Source organism: Ammospiza nelsoni, chromosome 6 (genome assembly GCF_027579445.1).
Source record: "Ammospiza nelsoni isolate bAmmNel1 chromosome 6, bAmmNel1.pri, whole genome shotgun sequence".
In the NCBI taxonomy this organism is placed as follows: Eukaryota; Metazoa; Chordata; class Aves; order Passeriformes; family Passerellidae; genus Ammospiza; species Ammospiza nelsoni.
In genome coordinates, this window is record NC_080638.1 from 27,447,820 (window position 1) to 27,465,897 (window position 18,078).

General features: G+C 39.8%; 1 protein-coding gene across 2 annotated transcripts; it reads left to right on the forward strand.

Moving 5' to 3' along the window:
- Nucleotides 1-549: 549 nt before the first annotated feature.
- Nucleotides 550-15,237, forward strand: LOC132074536 (carbohydrate sulfotransferase 9-like). 2 transcript variants are annotated; one of them, XM_059474401.1, is made up of 4 exons: nucleotides 550-728; nucleotides 8,559-8,669; nucleotides 10,875-11,022; nucleotides 11,465-15,237. In XM_059474401.1, the coding sequence occupies exons 3-4, from the start codon at nucleotides 10,929-10,931 to the stop codon at nucleotides 12,313-12,315; spliced, it is 945 nt and encodes a 314-aa protein (XP_059330384.1). In that variant the 5' UTR covers nucleotides 550-728; nucleotides 8,559-8,669; nucleotides 10,875-10,928; the 3' UTR covers nucleotides 12,316-15,237. The 2 variants fall into 2 exon arrangements, with proteins under 2 accessions (XP_059330384.1, XP_059330383.1); XM_059474400.1 differs by lacking the exon at nucleotides 550-728 and adding an exon at nucleotides 1,943-2,057.
- Nucleotides 15,238-18,078: the final 2,841 nt, after the last annotated feature.

The window sequence follows — 18,078 nt, forward strand, 5'->3', positions numbered from 1 at the left end:
TTTGGTTTCAGCATCTACTGCTATTCTTTCATACTAGTCCTTAGGAGTTTGACCTGGTTTCCACTTTCTGTACATTTCCTTCTTGTGTTTCAGGTCACTGAAGACTGTGCCGCTTAGCCAAGTAGGTCTCTGACTATACTTCCTATCCTCCTACTGTGTAGGACTGTTTGTGTTTGTACCCTAAACACAATTTCTTTAAGGAAGTGCCAACTCTACTGAATTCCTTCTGCTTTAGCCATGTCTCCCATGAGAACTTACCTTCCAGTTCCCAGAGTTTATTGGAGTCTTCCTGCATAGAGTTCTTTGGGTTTGAGTTGATGTTGCCTCTTGTTCTCCATCTAAAAATAATGCATATTATCACAACACAATTACTCTCAACCAAACTACCTTTGCCCTCATATTCCAGACCATCCCCTTTCTTGGTTGCTTAGCAGGCAGCCTCTTGGCAGGCTGCTCTTGAAGCACTTGGCAGTCTCTACCAGCTGCTGCAGACCCTGCGCAGGGAGTGGTTAAATGCTGCTCCGTATACCTAGAGACAGGCACAGCACAGTGCTTTGGAAAGGGCAAAGGGATGCTCACCTAAACATCCTCAGGGAAACATTGGCAACTTTTAGTGGGGCTTTTAATCAAAACAGAGACAAATATTAAGTGTACAAAGTCTTTCAAATGCTCTCCTGTGAAAGCATCTGTGTGGATACAGAAGCACATTGCCCAGCCTTAGAGATCAGGTAAGGAGAACACAAAATCTTTCCCCTATTTCCTTTCCATCCCTAGGCATAAATTTAAAATGACATGTTTCTCTGGACTGACATTTCTTTGTCGGAATCTTTGTTGTTTGTTTAGCATCACTCAGAGGCATGGGAAATCTCCACTGAGGCTGTCTGATTAGTGAGTAAAATTGGATTGTCAGTAGCTTTTCCTGTCACCATGATTTTGTAAGTGTAGGCAAATCTCTGCAAAAAAGAGATTTCTTTTCAGAGTTGGTTGGGTTTTTTATTTGTTTATATATTTAGAAACTGACATCAAATATTTTGAGGCATAAACTGAGACATTGTTTAGCTTTTCAAATCACACAGTGATGAAATGAATCTACAGAGGATTTTTTTGGCAGACTACTATTCATTGCTATGGCTTTCCTCAGTTAAGAAGTTGATATTACAGGGATTCTGGTGCCTGAAATGAAATGACAATGGCTTTCATTCACTTTCTGACTTTATTAAGGGTGGTATGCATCTTGATTCTTCTAAGTTCAATACAGTTTGCATCTACATAGCTTTTTGTCAAATTTCAAACATTTCAGCAGAACTTTTATCCTCAGGCCAGATATCTGCCTGAGGATATTTTTTAATCCCTTTGAACAAAAATAATTTATTGATTTTTATACAGGAAATCTGTGCTCTTTTTTCTTCTCTTAAATTATTCCAGCAACCTTTTCTCTAAGTTCAAGTACATTACAGATTTTGAAATAAGCATTTCAAAAATGAGGTTAAGAGTTTCCTCTTGTACATTCTTACAGATGTGGAACCTCTTCTGCACAGGAGAATAAACAATTCATTTTAAAGAACAAGCATGAGCAAGATTTCGAGGGAGAAATTGTTGGAGATTGCTGGCAAAATAGATTCAAGGAACAAAATCAGCAGGAAAATGTGCCTTGATGACTAGTGTGAAAATTGATGTAGGAGGGAAAGAAAAGGAAAATGTATCAGTTTAGTTTGGGAGATACTAAAATAACTATAGAAGCTGCAGTGTAGAGCCTGGAACTAGCTGAGAACAGAACAGAGAGTGAGAAGCAGTAGGGCTGTGTGGGAATCTTGGAAGTAGAAGGAGAGACAGTTCTGATGAGCTGGCTCGGAAGTGTGGTTGTTGGAGGGGGGGCTGTGAGGCTGACTGAGGAGACAAAGGGAGGAGTCTGGCAGGGGGAGCCAGCAACGAGCTGGCTTGTGCATGAGGAAGGCTGAAAGCAGAATCAGGGTGAGATCTGATGGGTGTTTGGGAAGCTGGAAAACAGGATTTGCTGGGTGAGCTGCCTGGGGACGATATGAGGAAGGTTTTTGGAGGTGAGAATTTGCTGGAGATTGGGTTAAAGTTTTGCCTGAGGAGTAGAAGAAGGGACTGGGAAAGATGGGGTCACACCTGAGGTGGGGGCTAAGGGAAAAGCTCTGTTGCCCATGCAAATAAGTATGTGTTGAGCAGGAGTGTGGGAGTGCTGCTGGACAGCGGAGTGCAAAGAGGTGGGGGACCAGGAGAGACAGGGTCTGGGCAGGCCATGCTAATGCTGGGAGGGACAAGCTGTGCTATGGACCATTTTCCTTCAGTGCCAGGAATGGCATCCCACATGACCAAGTCTCGCTGTTTTGTTGCTGCAAGCAGGTAAAACTGGTGAGTTTGGGACTTGTCACTGTTGATGCTGGGTTTGTTCAGAAGATAGCAATCTGCTGCCACTATTGGTTATTCCATTAGAGTAAGTATCATAAGACTGGTCAGGAGAGCTGATTCAACCCTGAAAATGACTTTTGTGCATGTTGTTGTGATACTTCATGAATACTTTTTTTGAGTACCTTTTCAACACTCAGTTTTTAAAGAAACAAAATACTTCACAAACTTCATATGTTTGGTTCAGAGGATGAACATGTTCTTGAGACACTCAAGGGCTATCCAGTAGGATCCCCACTATCTGTCAGATGAAGGAAGGTGTGCAGTGAATCAGGCAAGAGTTTTTAGGAGGAGAGCTTGTATTCTTTGTCTGCTATGATAATCCCATGGGGTGTGGGGTACCCACCTTTTCAGAGACTCATTGATTGACCATTCTCCATTTTCTGGATACTTGAGCAGAGTCTGGAAACCAGATTTGCAGATTTTTAAAGCATTTCTATCTGTAACTGAATCCACAAGATTATTTTGAACTTAGAGTGTAGTGTAACATCAAATGCTCTGAAATGTCAAGTCTTTAGTTTCAAGACTGTTCTGCCAAAAGCCAGCAGACACTTCATTTTATAGTCTCTATGATTTAAATTATCAGTTTAATCCTACTGTCTCCAAACGTCTTAATTTTTGATACTGCATGTGTCACAGTATGCTATAAAAACATGTTTCATAGAAACAGAATTTAAACATAACATTTCTGCTGAACAGCTTGCCCTGCAATGCACAGGAGAGCAGAAGGGAAAGAAAGAATAAGCCTAAATTCATGTAGGAAGAGAGAAAAAGGTGTACACACATTTTGTCAGTAAGTGTCAGGATGTTTCAGGCAAAGAGGTTATTTCTGTAAAAGAGCAGACACAGAATCACTGGTGATAGGACTTGCACATGATTCCTCTAAGGGAGTCTTTGAAGGAGTATAAAAAAGAAAGAAATGGGGAGTAATGAGAGTAGAGGTATGGATTCAGACAAAATTAGTTTTGGATCCTGAAAATAAAGTTCAAAATCTTGACTAAAATGACAGGAGAAGCTGGAAGAGATAGGAGCAAAAAGGAAAACCATTTAAGCAGAAACGCTTTGTATTCACTGGAGTGTAAAGAGGGAAAGAGAGGTCATAGCTGTCATCAATTATGGTTAAGGGGTACTAGGGGTGGGGACACAGGGGTATAACAAGGTGAACAGCAAACAGGAGTTTGCCTGGGGGTGGTGTTCTAAGTAACCAGGACTTTTACAAGCAGTTTTGACTGTACTATTTGGTGTGCAGTGGCAGGGATAAATGAATCAAGCTTGCACAGGGAGGTGAAAAGCAGGAGGGGACAAAGAGGATCTAGGGCTGAGACAAGGCAGGTAGACCTGAATGGCAAGGAAAACATTGCTATTACTGACATTGACTGAGAAGAGAAACATGGGAGGGGACACTAAGACATATGCAAAGGCAGAGAGTTAGTTATACATGTGACAAAGCAGAGGGGTTGTGAGGCCCATCTGCTATGAAACAAGCTTGGTGGGAGATCATTCACTGCCACCCTGGCCAGAGTGCATTGTTCTAAACTTTTCTTCTATGCTTTCTTTTTTCTCCTTTTTCCTTCTTTCCAAGTTTTTTAGGCTTATCCAGATTCCATAAAAGAAAGCAGTGAAGTTTGCTCTTCTGTGATTGATTTTGCAGGATTTAAATGGCAGTTGACAAGTGCATGGAATTTTGAATTAAGTGTTTAGATAAAAAGGCCCACAGCCCATTAGCAGATGTCAGGCACCAAAAGCAGTAACAGGGCACTGCCCAGTCCCCTGGGGCTGCTCCCCCTGCCCACAGCCCAGGGCCCCATGTCAGCCTCCTGAGGCCACCAGTCCCTGCCCCAGTGATGTTGCAGCAGAGCTGGCATCCAGCTTCCCAGGTTCCAGCCACGCTGGGCCGACCCAGAGCCAGCTCTTCTCACTGAACATATCTCTCAGAAAATCAAGAGTCAGTGGCCTTTCTGGCTGCAGTTCCAGGAAGGAAAAGAAATACAACTTTGGTCACATACTAAGGGCTGGATTCCAGTGCAAGAATGACTGCAGTGCATATAGTCTCATTCCTTTTTAAACATCTGTGGTAATTTATTGGAAAATTAGCATACTGCATTCTATACTCATTTCTTTGAATTTGTTTTTCTTCTTCACTGAATTGTACTTTGTGTCTTTTTCAGTCCAGTTCTCAACCTCCCTTTTCCACAGCTTAGAGCAGGCTACAGAAACTTTCTATTTCCCTTGGGCCCCAGCTGTACCACTTTTCCTTGGGTTTCTGTTTCCTGCCTCTCTCTGGGAGCTTTTCTGTCAGATTTGCTGCTGCCTTTCCCCAAGAACTCTTTTTTTTTCTCTTCACTTTGGTTCTTTTCATCCCCAAACTGGCTCTTCCTTTAATTTGCTCCTTTGGACTGGTTGGTAACACTTTTAGTGCACTGGCATCATAACTGGCATCTCTGAAAGGGAAAACTTTTAGGAGTGATTTTAGGTGAAAAATGTAATGGTTCTGTAGGTGCTTCATAAATTTAATCCAAAAGCAGGGGCAGCAGAGGAGAAAGCAGAAACTATTTCTTTGTTATCAAGGGCTAATGACAAGAGGGGCTACCAATATGATATATCAGAAAGTAAAGCTGAACTTTTAATACTGCATGAGAAATTATAGATAACAAAAAAGCTTGGAAGGTAAGACAAGGAGATGACATGGAATTAAGTAGAAAAGGAAAAGCTAAAAGGCAGGCATAAGAAGTGATATAATGAGAAGAATAAGCAGATTAATGATGGCATCAAGGAAGGTCTCACAACAGTTCCTGAGACCAGAAGGAAGTCTGATGCAGTAATGGAGGGCTGAGGTGACCACAGAACAAGAGTTTTAGATTGTGCTTGTAATGGAAATCATTGCTTCATGCCCACCTCAGTGCTGTGTTGGTCTGTAGGACACCCTTGTCAGCCTTTTCCTCCGGAGCTCCCAGCCTGGCCCATATGGTGTCTCCCCACTGAGCTTCTACCCATTCTCACCTGACACCATTCAACCCTTGCTGCAAATGAGATGATGTCAAATACTGTCTCTTATTGGCAAAATGACCCAGATCAGACACTTTTTCTAGCCCTTGGCTGTCTGTAACTTGTGTGAGTTTCCTAACCCATTACTGATTTTCCACTTCTTGGACAGGCCAGCCTGGCTGCAAAAGCTCCACTTTCTGGGGTCCTTCTCCCTCCTGTCCACCCATCACAAACTGTACAGAAGCAAGGGTGCTGCAGATTTGGTCAAACAAGGGTCTTGTTCTTGCAATTCACTCTGATAGAACAGCACATGCAGAACTGCACTCAGAGCTTGGTTTTCCTGTTCAGGCTGTTCTTGGGGGCTTTCTACCCTTCATCCCCTCCTCACCTTCTATGTACCCATGTCCATATCAGTATGTGTGTATTTGCAGATGTCTTTTTGAAGGGATTAACAGGGCTTAAGTACAGAATGGGGTTCAGCAACTGAAAATGTTATCTGTTTTCAGAGATTTTTCCCTACCTTCCACTGAGCTGCTGTACTGGTACTTTCTTTTTCTTCTGGCTTCAAATGTATCAGGAACACAAATAAGTATTGTTGTAATTTCATTATTTTAGTCTGGAAAGTTCCACTTATCAAATGGGTGCAGAGGATTGCCCCACATGCTCAGCTTTGACCAAGGTATGTCTGTGAAAAACTAGCTTGAGACACACCTTTGTACGTTTATTATCAGAGTACTTTAAATCATTATAAGCTTGCTTAGTTAGTTTACTTGGAGCAAATAATATGCCAGTGTAACTGATATTAATGTGTTTTGGAACTATTCATGTGTGTGTATATACAGGTACACATGTGTGTGTGTGTACATGTGTTTCTGTACTTGGGTAATAGGTGCCACACAAAAAGACTTAACATTATTCAACATTTCCAGCTATAGTACTTCTTATTGTTTATGAAAGTATAAAAATATTTTAGAGGTTTTTTTTTGCTAAATTTCTTTGAATACTGAAGATTTTGCAATTGCAATGGTTCAGAAGCTCCAGGAGAAGGATTAGGGAATGCTATATTAGGAATCATTTTTTCAGCAGTTCAAGGACAGAGCAGTGTACAAGTGCTACCTATGCAAGGCAATGTAACCTATTCCTTTGGTGCCTGTTCTGGAAATAAATCTGCATGGCAAGGGGAAGAACTTCAGTCTGAGTGTGGATGTGTTGGGTCATGTACTCGTGTGACTATTATTAAAACATGTTTGACTAAGTATTTCCCAATTGAAAGAATACTAGAGATTTTCTATCAGACCTTGTTTTGATCAGGGGGAAAGGAACTCATTATAAATCCAAAGCTAGTGGTTGGACAAGTGTGACTGGTTGTGGTGTAGCTTACACAGGCTCAGTTAAAGTACAGACCACTAACAGACATAGAGAGGAAGGTTGCAGAAGGTCTAGTATCACAAAATGTAAAGCAAGAATGAGACAAATGAACCAATAAAAAGCAATTTAACAGAAAAAAAATATTCCAACAATGTCATCATATGACAATTTTTGACACCCCTGGAAAAGTGCAATACAGAGATAGAGAGCAGTCTCAGAGACGCAGTGAGTCTCACCTGCCATGCACGGGATGTGCCACCTCCATACCCAGTGTACCATGTAGAAAAGGGAGATGTTGAGAGTAATGAAAAGCATAAAATTGTCAGAAATTTCTTGAAGTAAACAGGATGGGAAGAACATTTTATGGTCAGCAAACTTGACAACAAAGATATGAACAACAGGATACAATGTTTTTAGCTTCATTACTTGCAGTGTGTTTATCAGGAAGAAAAGAATCTTTGAAATGGAATTATAGACGGCCTTGGTGGAATTATCAGCAGTGCAAAGAAGGCTTGAATTCAGTAAATATTTTTAATTTTATGAGGACTTCAAGCCTTTTTGCCATTTTGTATGCACATGAGATGATTGGAATTGCTTTCTCCAGTAATCTATTCCCCATTTGTTACCACTCTTTGCTTGAACAATTGCTCTGGCTGTTCTCATATAGAAACTTTGGATTATGTTACAGGAAACAGATGTCACCAGACTGACTTACTGTTTTTGCTTGGCTTTGGTTGATTTAGGCAATAGCACTGATGTAGTGGATTTAGAAGTGTATAAAGCATTTGAAATGACAGCATGTTCTGGCTTAGGAGCTAGAAAGACATCAAGACAGCTGGATACACACTGAAGAAATTAAACACTAATTAACTGACAGGCCTCAAAAAATCTCCTGATAGCAATCCTGAAAGATTCCTGCAAGAAGGAATTCTGTGGGGATAATTCTTGCTCCCTGGCCTGGCTTACTCTTTAGTAATGACCAAAAACGAGTCCAAAAGTTATTTTTGATGTAATTTGCAGAATCCAGTAAGACATGCAGATATTACAAATATCAAGTCATAGCTCTGTATAGTTGATTTATAACTATGTGATCTGAAGAACAAGGAAAAAACCACAGTGCAGTGTAAGGCTCTTATCTGGAAGATTTTATGGTTAATTAATTTTAAAAAATTAAAAAAAAAATCCAACTCCCTCTCTGGTTCTCTCCTCTATGTACAACAAGAACAGTGCAGATTAATGCCTTATATTTAATTTTTAGGTTCTTCTTTTCTGGAAATATGCAAGATTCAAAAAGATATTTAGATCCCTGTCTCCCTGTCTCCTGTTTTGTTACTTTTCAGTAGAAGAGGTTTCTGCTTTTTTTGTTTCATAAGTCTTATGATGCTGTCTTTCCTTCTTGCCTGGGAGAGCCCATACCGCTGCCCTTTAGTTACAGCAGAAATAGTCTATTCAGTATGAACCTGTGGTGTTAATAGACTAGCCATTCCTTTACTGATGAATGCCTTGGAGTTACCTAGAATCACACTTAATTCAAGGTAGGATGAGGGAAAATGCAAAGAGAAGTATTAACTCATTACATCTTAAACAGCAAGCACAATTACATAGGAAAGCCATAAAAAATATAAGGAAAAGTTCATCTGATTTACTGACACTGACACTTATGGGCAAAGGTGCTTTCCATTTTGGATTTTTTTCCTCCTTTTCAATTTCCAGGTCACTTGTCCCTCTTTGACAAAATGGCTCTCAGAATTTTCTTTTCTCCTCTTCCTCAGGTTTCCCTTAGGTGATTTTTATCAGTGGAAACTTTGCATTACACAGAACTCCATACTGGGGTCCCACATCTGAAAACATCTTCCGAAGAAGACTTTGGACTTCACCTTAAGGTAGCTTCATGTCATGTTGACCTCCCTACTTGAGGGCAATGTTAACTCTTACTGCCAGTCTGCTCTGTGAAGTTTTCTAAGGAGTCCAGAAAGATTTCGCCTGTCAGCTTGGAGCTTGTTCTATCCCTTCTTATGGTCTGATTGTTCTCATGAATTTAATTAAAAATTCTTTTGTTTCTACAATTATGCGTAAGTCTTTGAAGAGGAGTTGTCTACTGTGTGTAGCTAGCTCCTAAACAGCTTCTTTCCCCCAAGGAAACAAGTCTCTTCTATTTCCCTGTGGTGAGTCATTGACATGTTTCCACATGAAATATGTCTTATAGCAGACCTTATAGTCTCTAGTGGTGGTGTAAATATTATTAAATATGCATGATACAAGTATCATAATAGGGTAAAATTAATCTATTTCATTTTCTGATTCCTGAGACCGGTATGATAACATTTCTTTTCTGAAGTGACAGCATTTAAAGTGAATGAAGCCCAACATCTTTCTCCTAGGCATACTCTAACATGGAGTCCTTGTACAGAATTGTTTAGACTCATATTGATTTTAATTGCTATACAGTGTAAAGTTGTGTCTTCAAACTGCTTCTGAAAGAGAAAAAAAGGGAACACCCAATCTTGGCCCTTATGAGATCAATGAACAACCTGACTGACTTTAGCTGGCCTTGAAAATGGCCTATGGTGCATTAGGACTCAAGGATCACATTGTGAAATGAGAATTGATGGACAGTGAAGGAAAGGTTAAAGGCAATCTTCCCATGACCTTTCCTGTAGCCCTTACAATGATCTTATACAGCCAAGAAAATGAAAAAAAAAAAAAATAGGCTAAACGCTGCTGCATTTAAGAGTGCTGCATTAATTTGAATTACTATTGTAATATTTTATTGTAAATATGAGTAAATTTTTAATACAGAGATAGTGAACAGTGTCCCTCTCCATTCCCTAGGTCATACCTACTCTAAGAGAGATTTAATTGTCAGTAATGCTGCTAACTCTATGAGTCTGCAGATATTCTGGTAAAAGTGTGTGATATCAAAATCACATATCAGCCGTGAAAGGAGGAACCCTTGGCTCAAGTAGTTTCAGCAGTGTAACTGGTACTGCCTCCACTGCTGTCTCAGAACACACCAGAAACCAGAAGTGCTCCTATTGTATCTTGCAAAAACAAAACAAAATAAGAAAAATTGGGAAAAAAAAGAAATTATGTCCTAAAGGAATCTAGACAATGATGTGTTTATTGCCAGCAGGTTCAGGGTGAAAACTTGAGAAACAGGAAAGGAAGACAGTGCTGTTAGGCTTTTTTGATTGTGCAGACTTTATGGAACAGAATGTTATGTTTGCCAGTAGTTATTGTTTTGCACCTAATTTTGCAAATTCCAATAAAAGCATGCTGATGAAGAGCTCTCTACTGGGGGAAACAGAGTAAGATTGCACAGAGGATTTAGATAGGTCTCTCTTCCTGAAGCACCAGGAGAAAATGAGTGAGCACAAGAGAGAATATATGTTGTGTTGGACTGCCTTCTTTCCTTCTGTCTGGGAACATGGAACAGCTCCTTTTCTGTTGTTTACCACTTTCTGCATTTCCTATCATACTGAGCCGTTTTGGGCCTCTTCTGCTGCAGCAGCAATGGCAACAAACATATATACCATGCAGGGTCTTTGGAGAGGGAAAAGGGAGAATTCAAATTAGTGGTGCGGATTCTCTGCAGGAATAGGGAAGAGTTTCTCCTGCAATGATTTATTTGTCCAAAGTACAAAGCTTCAGGGCAATAAATTGAAATAAATTAATCCTGAATGTGTCCTGGTCTTTGCGGATACACCTGTTACAATTTATAGAGATCTTTGTGTTCCCAGATTCCTAAGATTATAAAAAAACACAACTTTGTAATTCTAAATGAAGTTATTGTTCCCCAACAGCTTTAAAAGACAAGGGAGGAGTGTTTGCTCATAAGCAGTTCATTGTTCTGAAAAAAAGAGGAATTTTGAAAGACTTCAAAATGGACATATTATTTATCTATTTGGTTTAACAATATAATTGTGATGAGTCTTTTCCATAAGAAAATTTTTTCTTACTAGCAAAATCTATTTTTATAGGGTTTGAAAAGTCTTTTTGCTGCCCTAAATTCGGTAGGAGATATACATGTTATCTTTGTTATATCAGTCATACAAAATCTAACCTGAATTATCTTTTCTTGTTGACAGAAAGACAGATTTCCACTTTAGACACCACGTCATTTTCCTTCCTGTGAGAATAACATGAACCAGAAGGTGTTAGTTTTCCTTCTCCCAAATTTTGTATTTGGAATATTTCTTTTTGGGTTTTTCTGTAGGAGACAAAAAAACCTAACAGGTGAGTAAAGAAATTACCAAAATAATTTAACGTTTTATAGAAAGAGAGACACCATTTCCAAATGTGTTAGAAAGTAACTATAGAGCCCAAGATATAAACAATACTGTGAAAATATTCAAGGCCTAGTCACTTGTCACTATGGAAGTTATCTCAGAAATATATGAGAGGAGAGCACTACAAAAGCATGATATTGGAACACCAAACTTGCTTAGACTAGTACTGCTAACATATTGAAAGTTTTCATTTTCCTAAGTGTTTCACTAGGGAGGATAGTTTATTGCATGTTTGCCATGGTCTAGTCCAGTTACAGTAAAAAAAAAAAAAATTTAGCATCTTCATTAGATTTTGTATGCAGTGTGATAGAGTGCTATGATTGTCACAGATAAAGAGATTTATACAAGCCTATTTCACTGAAATGGTTTCAATTCTTCCTTGGTTACAGATGCTTTTTCCAATCCTACTGAAAATTGGCTGGCAATTCAAAACGGTCGGAAAAACACACTGGCTTCTGTCTGCCTGAGGAATAACCTCAATAAACCAAGAAGCAAATTGGATTCTCATGTTGCAAACCAGCTCTTTGTGGAGCACAAACACAAATTTATCTACTGTGAGGTGCCTAAGGTAGGCTGCTCCAACTGGAAGAGAATTATTTTTCTTCTTCAATCAGACTTGAATGCAGAAGCTTCTGAAATTGAGCATGACAACATCCACCATACCCAACTAATCAAAAGGCTGGTGTCCTACCCTCCTGCCTTACAAAAGGAATTTCTAAGCAATTACACCAAAGTGATGTTCACCAGACATCCCCTGGAACGGCTGGTTTCAGCTTACAGAGACAAACTCCTGCACTCTGAACCATTCTACAGTACCACTATTGCTAATGAAATCAGGGCAATGTTCAGGAAAAATAAAAATTCTCCTGAAAAAGTGAGTTTCCAGGAATTTGTCAACTTCATTATAGCAAAACCACCACATACTCTTGACATTCACTGGAAACCGATGTTTCTGCTCTGTGATCCTTGCAACATTCGCTATGATATTGTGGGTAAGTATGAAACTCTTGGCTTGGACTCTGAGCATGTTCTGAAGGTCATTGGTGCACCAGAGAGCCTGCAATACCCCAGCTTGAAGAGATACAGCTCAGAGAAACGAACTGATGGTGATATCACCTTAGAATACCTCAGACAACTGACCTCAGAACAGATTGAGAAGATAAAAAAATTGTATGAAATGGATTTTTATTTGTTCAACTATACTATGAAATACGAGGATTATTTTTCCCTGAATGACTGATGTAGGCTAAACAAAGAGAAGTTTCCTTTGTACAAAATGGGCAGAACTTGTCCTCACCAGTGCTTGATTGATGGGTTGGTGACTGCTGCTGAGATTATCCTGGAGTTTGTATATATGGTTTATCATTGTAAGCACTCTTATATAAAATCCCTGCCATGATCTCTTGTTCCATGCAGACCTTTACCTATTAAAATTATTGTCTTCCTATTGATCTTTAACAGCATATGTTGGTTTCATGAAAAGTGTTCATAAGTGATAGATTTTGGTCCATTGGTAAAAGACACAGGAAGGATGAAGAATGTTGCATTTCACAATTGATATTTTAGAACACCATTTTTACTTGGTTTTTTTAATTAGAAAATTTGCATAAGAAGCAATAAATAATCTGCTTGAGAGTTAAACCACTTTGCAAGAGCCTCGATCATAAATGCTGTAGGAAAGGAGCAAATAACTTCAGATGCTTGAAGCTGCATTACACAGAACCTAATGCCAGGATATCTTCCTATCTAGCAGTGCTCTGATCACACCCATCAGCCTCATCCCTCAAGCAGCACAGTTGTCAGCATTATAGCTCTTAAAAATCCTCTGATGAGCAGATCTGGCATTCATGGTGACCTTACAAACTCTTTTCACCAGTTTTGTAATCATTTTAGCAGAAGGTCTGAAAAATGCATTGGAGTTTTTTTAGAGAAGTAGTTAGCGATACCTTCAAAACTGTTCAGCTGGGGTGGTGCATGATCTAAAATCTCAGTGGAAAAGTGATTATTATTTATTCTCCAAAAGCACTTAACACCCAGTCAATGGACAGGCCAGTCAGTGCAGTGGGGACAATGTTTGGGCTTTCCCATTTGTACTGCTAGAATCCACAAGCCCCTGGGACTTACCGGAGCATGGCACTTGGGAGGAGCTGGGTAACCTTAGATAATATATTTGTTCTACTTGTTGCTTTCTCACATTGCAGGAGAATGACTACAAATAAATTGTGGAGTTATGGTGAGGGGAACAAGGAAACGTGAGAGAAGCAACTCAAACCATTACCCTCTTTTTATATTCCTTCTTGTATAGGTGACTTTGGTTTGAGATCACTGAGGGGCCTATAACTGCTATTTTATTAAACAAGAAATTTTCCCCTTTAAAAAAAATCGTATGTCAAGTTCAATTATTAATTTGTGACCATATTAATTGTAACAAATTTTAGCAACTAATTGTGACTATTGGCACCACCTCTAGGGGATGTCAGTCTCTCAGCAGCTAACTTGAAAATCTCTCAAATGCACTTAGTTCCTTTCAGATACATCTGCAGATGCTTAAAGGCTGGCAGACTGGTCTTGGACCCAAAGCTGGCTCTCAGCTTCTCATTACACAGAAAAGGACAGATACAAAATAAGTTAACCACAAAGTAGTTACCAATCTGTACAGCCTTTGCTGCCAGGAGCATGGGCAAGGGAGAGGGAAAAGGAGACTGAAAAATTGACAAAATGGGGTTTAACTTATGAGGGTTTGGAGGAGCCCTGCCAGTGCAGGAAGTGAGTTGCAGGAATTATCTGCTCCAGTGGGAAGGTGCAGCAACACACAACATCAGCTGGAGACAGTGATCAGGCCACAGCGGCAGGAGAGGCCCAGAAGGAAATGCTTTCTATCCCCCTTGCCAGCAGATTGTACACAAGCCAGGACTAGCATTGTGTACATCTGGCAGGTCTTGCCTGGCTGTTTCCTAAATGGGGCACCTTTGGCACAGGGAGAGATTCAAAGTGAGAAGACCAAGCAAAAACAGCAAAACAAGTTGGAAAAAAAAAATTTATGATTTTATGCAGAATGATTCATATTTCTGGATCTTACCCTCACCATCACCATATCTGGTGTCCCCATAAACCTGCTATCCCCTGATAGCGGATTGTTCATGCTGCCCTGGCAACTCTGTAGCTCATGTAGGTTTTTATTTTTCTTCACTTGTTAGTCTTGTTTAGTCAGAGGAAGCTGGAAATTACTCCCATCAAAGTTAAGGCTGTGCAGAAGGATGCAGCCTCTCTTTCCTGAAACAGAGCTACATGCTTCAGATCATGCAGAAGTGGAGGGGAATAAGATTTGCTTCATAACCCACTTCTACATGAGAGATCTCTCCAGAGCTATATCTGAAGCTGTAAGAATATCTAAAAATTCATCAGTACTCTGGCCCCCTCATCCAGCCTAGGAAAGCTCTGAAGAAATGATACTGACAGAGTTTTATAGATGTCTTTGCTATCAGCACTCAGTGTTAACACCCCCTCCAGTTTCTTGCTGTTAAATGTGAGTGGCTTTCTATTCTTATTTCCTCTTTCACAGGTTCACATATTGTTCCTACAGTGGTTGCAGAAAAAATGATGGCTAATTCATTCATCAAAAGCGTTAGTCAGTAGCAGAAGGGTATCTATTAAAGCAGAAAAATCTCTGTAACTATTCACAGCAGGCTTTGAGTTTTGCCATTTGCCTACAGTGAACTCTAAGTAGCACATTGCCTCAGCTCACTGGCTGCTGCAATGCTGTTTACCTGATGTGGGTCTGAACAAAAAAAAAGCAGCAGAGGACATATGTACGTGTATGTGTCCATATAACAGGGTGTACTGTCTTTCCTACAAGTGCACTGTCCAGAATAAGGCTCTAACCTGAGCTAGGATCCCTCCTGACTTTTGCTCAGAGAATAACCCTCAGTGGAGCTTCTTTCCTTTGCTAACCCTTGGTGGTGTGTTCCTGGGAGGAAAATGGATTCTTGCAGTTGGGAGCAAAGGTGGAGGCAGTGTGGTGAGGCTCTGGCCCAGGGGAGGATTTGAATGGGGAGGGAGTGCCATAATTCATCTTTTGATTTATTGTTATATGCCTGCAATATAATCATTGCAATGTTCATTTCTGATTACCTTAATAAACTGTAGAGAGTTAACACATTAATCTATTTGTTCATCCTTCTCAATAACATCTGTTTGAAAAACAAACTTACCTCAAAATTGTTCTATCAAATCAAAACAAAGGTGGCACATTATTAGGCAACAATCAATACAAAGCTGCTTCCTCTGTTTTGCTACATTATTATGTCTGACTCACAGAAATTTTAAAGAATTGAAAGAATTAGCAAATACTAATGTATGCTCCAGTTTGGAGAAAAAATGCAAATAAGTAGAACAAAAGAAAGAGAATGAAAAAAATCTTGCAAAGTCAAGCTAGCATCTTTCCCACAAATCTATCAGCAGTGAGAAAATAAGAGACTCATAAAAATCCTCACATATGCTTTCAGGATAGGTGTCCACAAACCTGACATCCCACTTTCTTCATGGAAGTATAACAGATCTAACAGATGATCTGTGTCTGTCAGCAATGGAGACCATGTCACCAGGTGTTCCTTGAAGAAGATGTTTCCTCCACTTTAAAAACAATTATTCTGCCTGCAAGCAGTCCTAATTTTTCACACAGTTTTGAACCTGAGTCTTAACAGGTAAACTGGGATTAGTGGCTTCTTGCTCAGAGAACTTCAAAGAGCAGGACAGCTGTGAACAAAATAAAACGTGTGAGCGGTGAAACTTCAAATGTCTGGTGTTCCACAGAAGTGTCTTTGACTAATGGGAAGCAGAGGAAACAGCACCCATGCAAGTCATTGCACATCAGATAAACCGCAGAACTCACTACTCACAGCTAAAGGTGATTCCATTTCTGTGTTTAGAGTGTTAATAAGTCAAAAGCTTTTAGCTTGATGATAGCCAGGGGTTTTTGGCTTGTCTGTCATACAAGTAGAAAAAGAAAATGAAACAGGAAAATAAAAAAGCACCAACACTCCATGACCCTACCTTTGGCCTGAGATGATTTCTCTCTGTCACAGCAGTTCTTACCTCCCTTCCTTCCAGAATTATAATTTAGGACATGCTTTAGTATAAAACAAAAAGTAATTGAATTGGGTGACATGCATAAATCAATGTAAACTAAATAAAATCAAAACAGACAGAGAATTTACCTGATAGAAACGCCCAAAATTTCAGGAACTTCCTCTTGCAAGTTCTGAACAGGTATCAAATGTACACAGGGGGGCAGTTGCAATGATGCTTCTAGTAAGAACTATTTTTATAGAAAAAGCTCAAGTAATCATAGATCTCAGTCAGTATACTGAGGTTGATATTCCAAATGAATCAGCAGAGCAAAAATGAGTGATGCATAACAGCATCAGGTCTGTGAAAAGGAAATGGCTCCACACTATTTCAGCACTACCCATGTACACCTCACCTTTTCTCACCACTAGAAAAACGCTTCTTTTACATCTTCAGGACCCTGATTATGGCTTCTTTTGGAGATGTACCAAAGCTTAGCAACATGAAAAGGTTTTCTCAAAAAGTCCCATTCCCCATAACCCTGCAAAGCCATTGTTAACAAGTTTATGCAGCATTTGTGGAGTGCCATCAAAGGAGCAACAATCCAGCCACAAGTGGGGCTCAGAGCAGAATTAGCATGAGTTCTGCTCAACTCTACACAATCCAGGTAGGCATACTCCAGCTTCTATTCTGTAGCAGAACTAGGGGGAAAGCTCTTTATGTACAAATCTATGACTATATGTACAAATATATGTACATATTTGTATTGTACATATTTTATGTACAAATCCTGACTCTTACCTCACTTGATTGTGTTATCCTCTATTTTTTCCCAGATCTCTTCTTCAGCATTCCCCTGAGCTGCATGTATGGACTCCTGCTGAGTTCCCACAGCTGGGAGCCTCCAAACAGGTGCTACAAATGCTAATGTACTCAGGCACAGGTTGTTGTCAGGTGAATTTGCATTATTACAACTATTTTCAGAAGGCTTTTTATGTCAGAAAGTTCTTTAAGCACCTGCTCTACCAGTGAGATATTAGCTACTACAAGCTGAGATGTAAATATAAAGTGAAGGATGTTTTGAAGGCATTCCACCCCCTTAAAAATAAGCTCGTCTTCTATTCAGATAGGTTTAGTGGTTAAGGAAGAAAGCCCTTTTGGGGATTTACATCAGGTTTCAGAGGCCTCTGTTAATCATAAACCAAAAGTTCCAGGAAACTTTCTCTAATGAGGGGCCATAATTCTCTGCAGGGTTAAGTTTTGTTTACCCTCAGAGATCTGTTAAGATTGGTCCTTAGGGATGTCTGCATGGCAAAAGAGCCCCTTGAGGTTTTAGCCTGAAATAAGCATGGAAAAGTAGAGTGACAAATTTAAGAGAAAATCCACCTGACACCTGACATTAAACAATTGATTTTAGGTCCAGTCTATCTCAGAAAGACAGCACAGGCAAGAAACAAACACAGGGAAAAGCAAACAAATTAATATAAGAAGATTATTGTCCTAATGATAACTTCTGGCTAGGAACTTTAACTCAGGACCCTGCCCACAGTGCCAGCTGCTGCCTGCAACTGGCCAACAAAGCCAAACCACCACAATAGTTTATTCCTTTTGTCAAACAGCTTAGCAAGCCAATATTAAGGCATTGCATGCTGGCAATGTTTCATTTCTGTTCATCTGTGCTGCTCTCCTTTTAATTCTCTACAGCTCAGGTGTTTTCCGGATCTCCTGGAGTACCCAAAGCTGGATGCAAACCGGTGACTTTACAGATGCCACATAGATTGAATGTATGAACCCAGGTACATCACATATTATTAAGTTCCCATTTATACTCTCAGTTCAGTGTTAATTCAATGCCAACCCTCGTAGGAACAAATCACTTCTTGTGATTTAAAAATTGAACCACGATACTCCATGAAAAACATCCCAGGACTTGAGA

Excerpts from the sequence above, each read along its gene's own strand:
- LOC132074536 (XM_059474401.1), top strand. The coding sequence starts at position 10,929 with ATGAACCAGAAGGTGTTAGTTTTCCTTCTCCCAAATTTTGTATTTGGA. Across the intron at positions 11,023-11,464 it reads GAGACAAAAAAACCTAACAG|ATGCTTTTTCCAATCCTACT; the intron begins GTGAGTAAAGAA and ends CCTTGGTTACAG.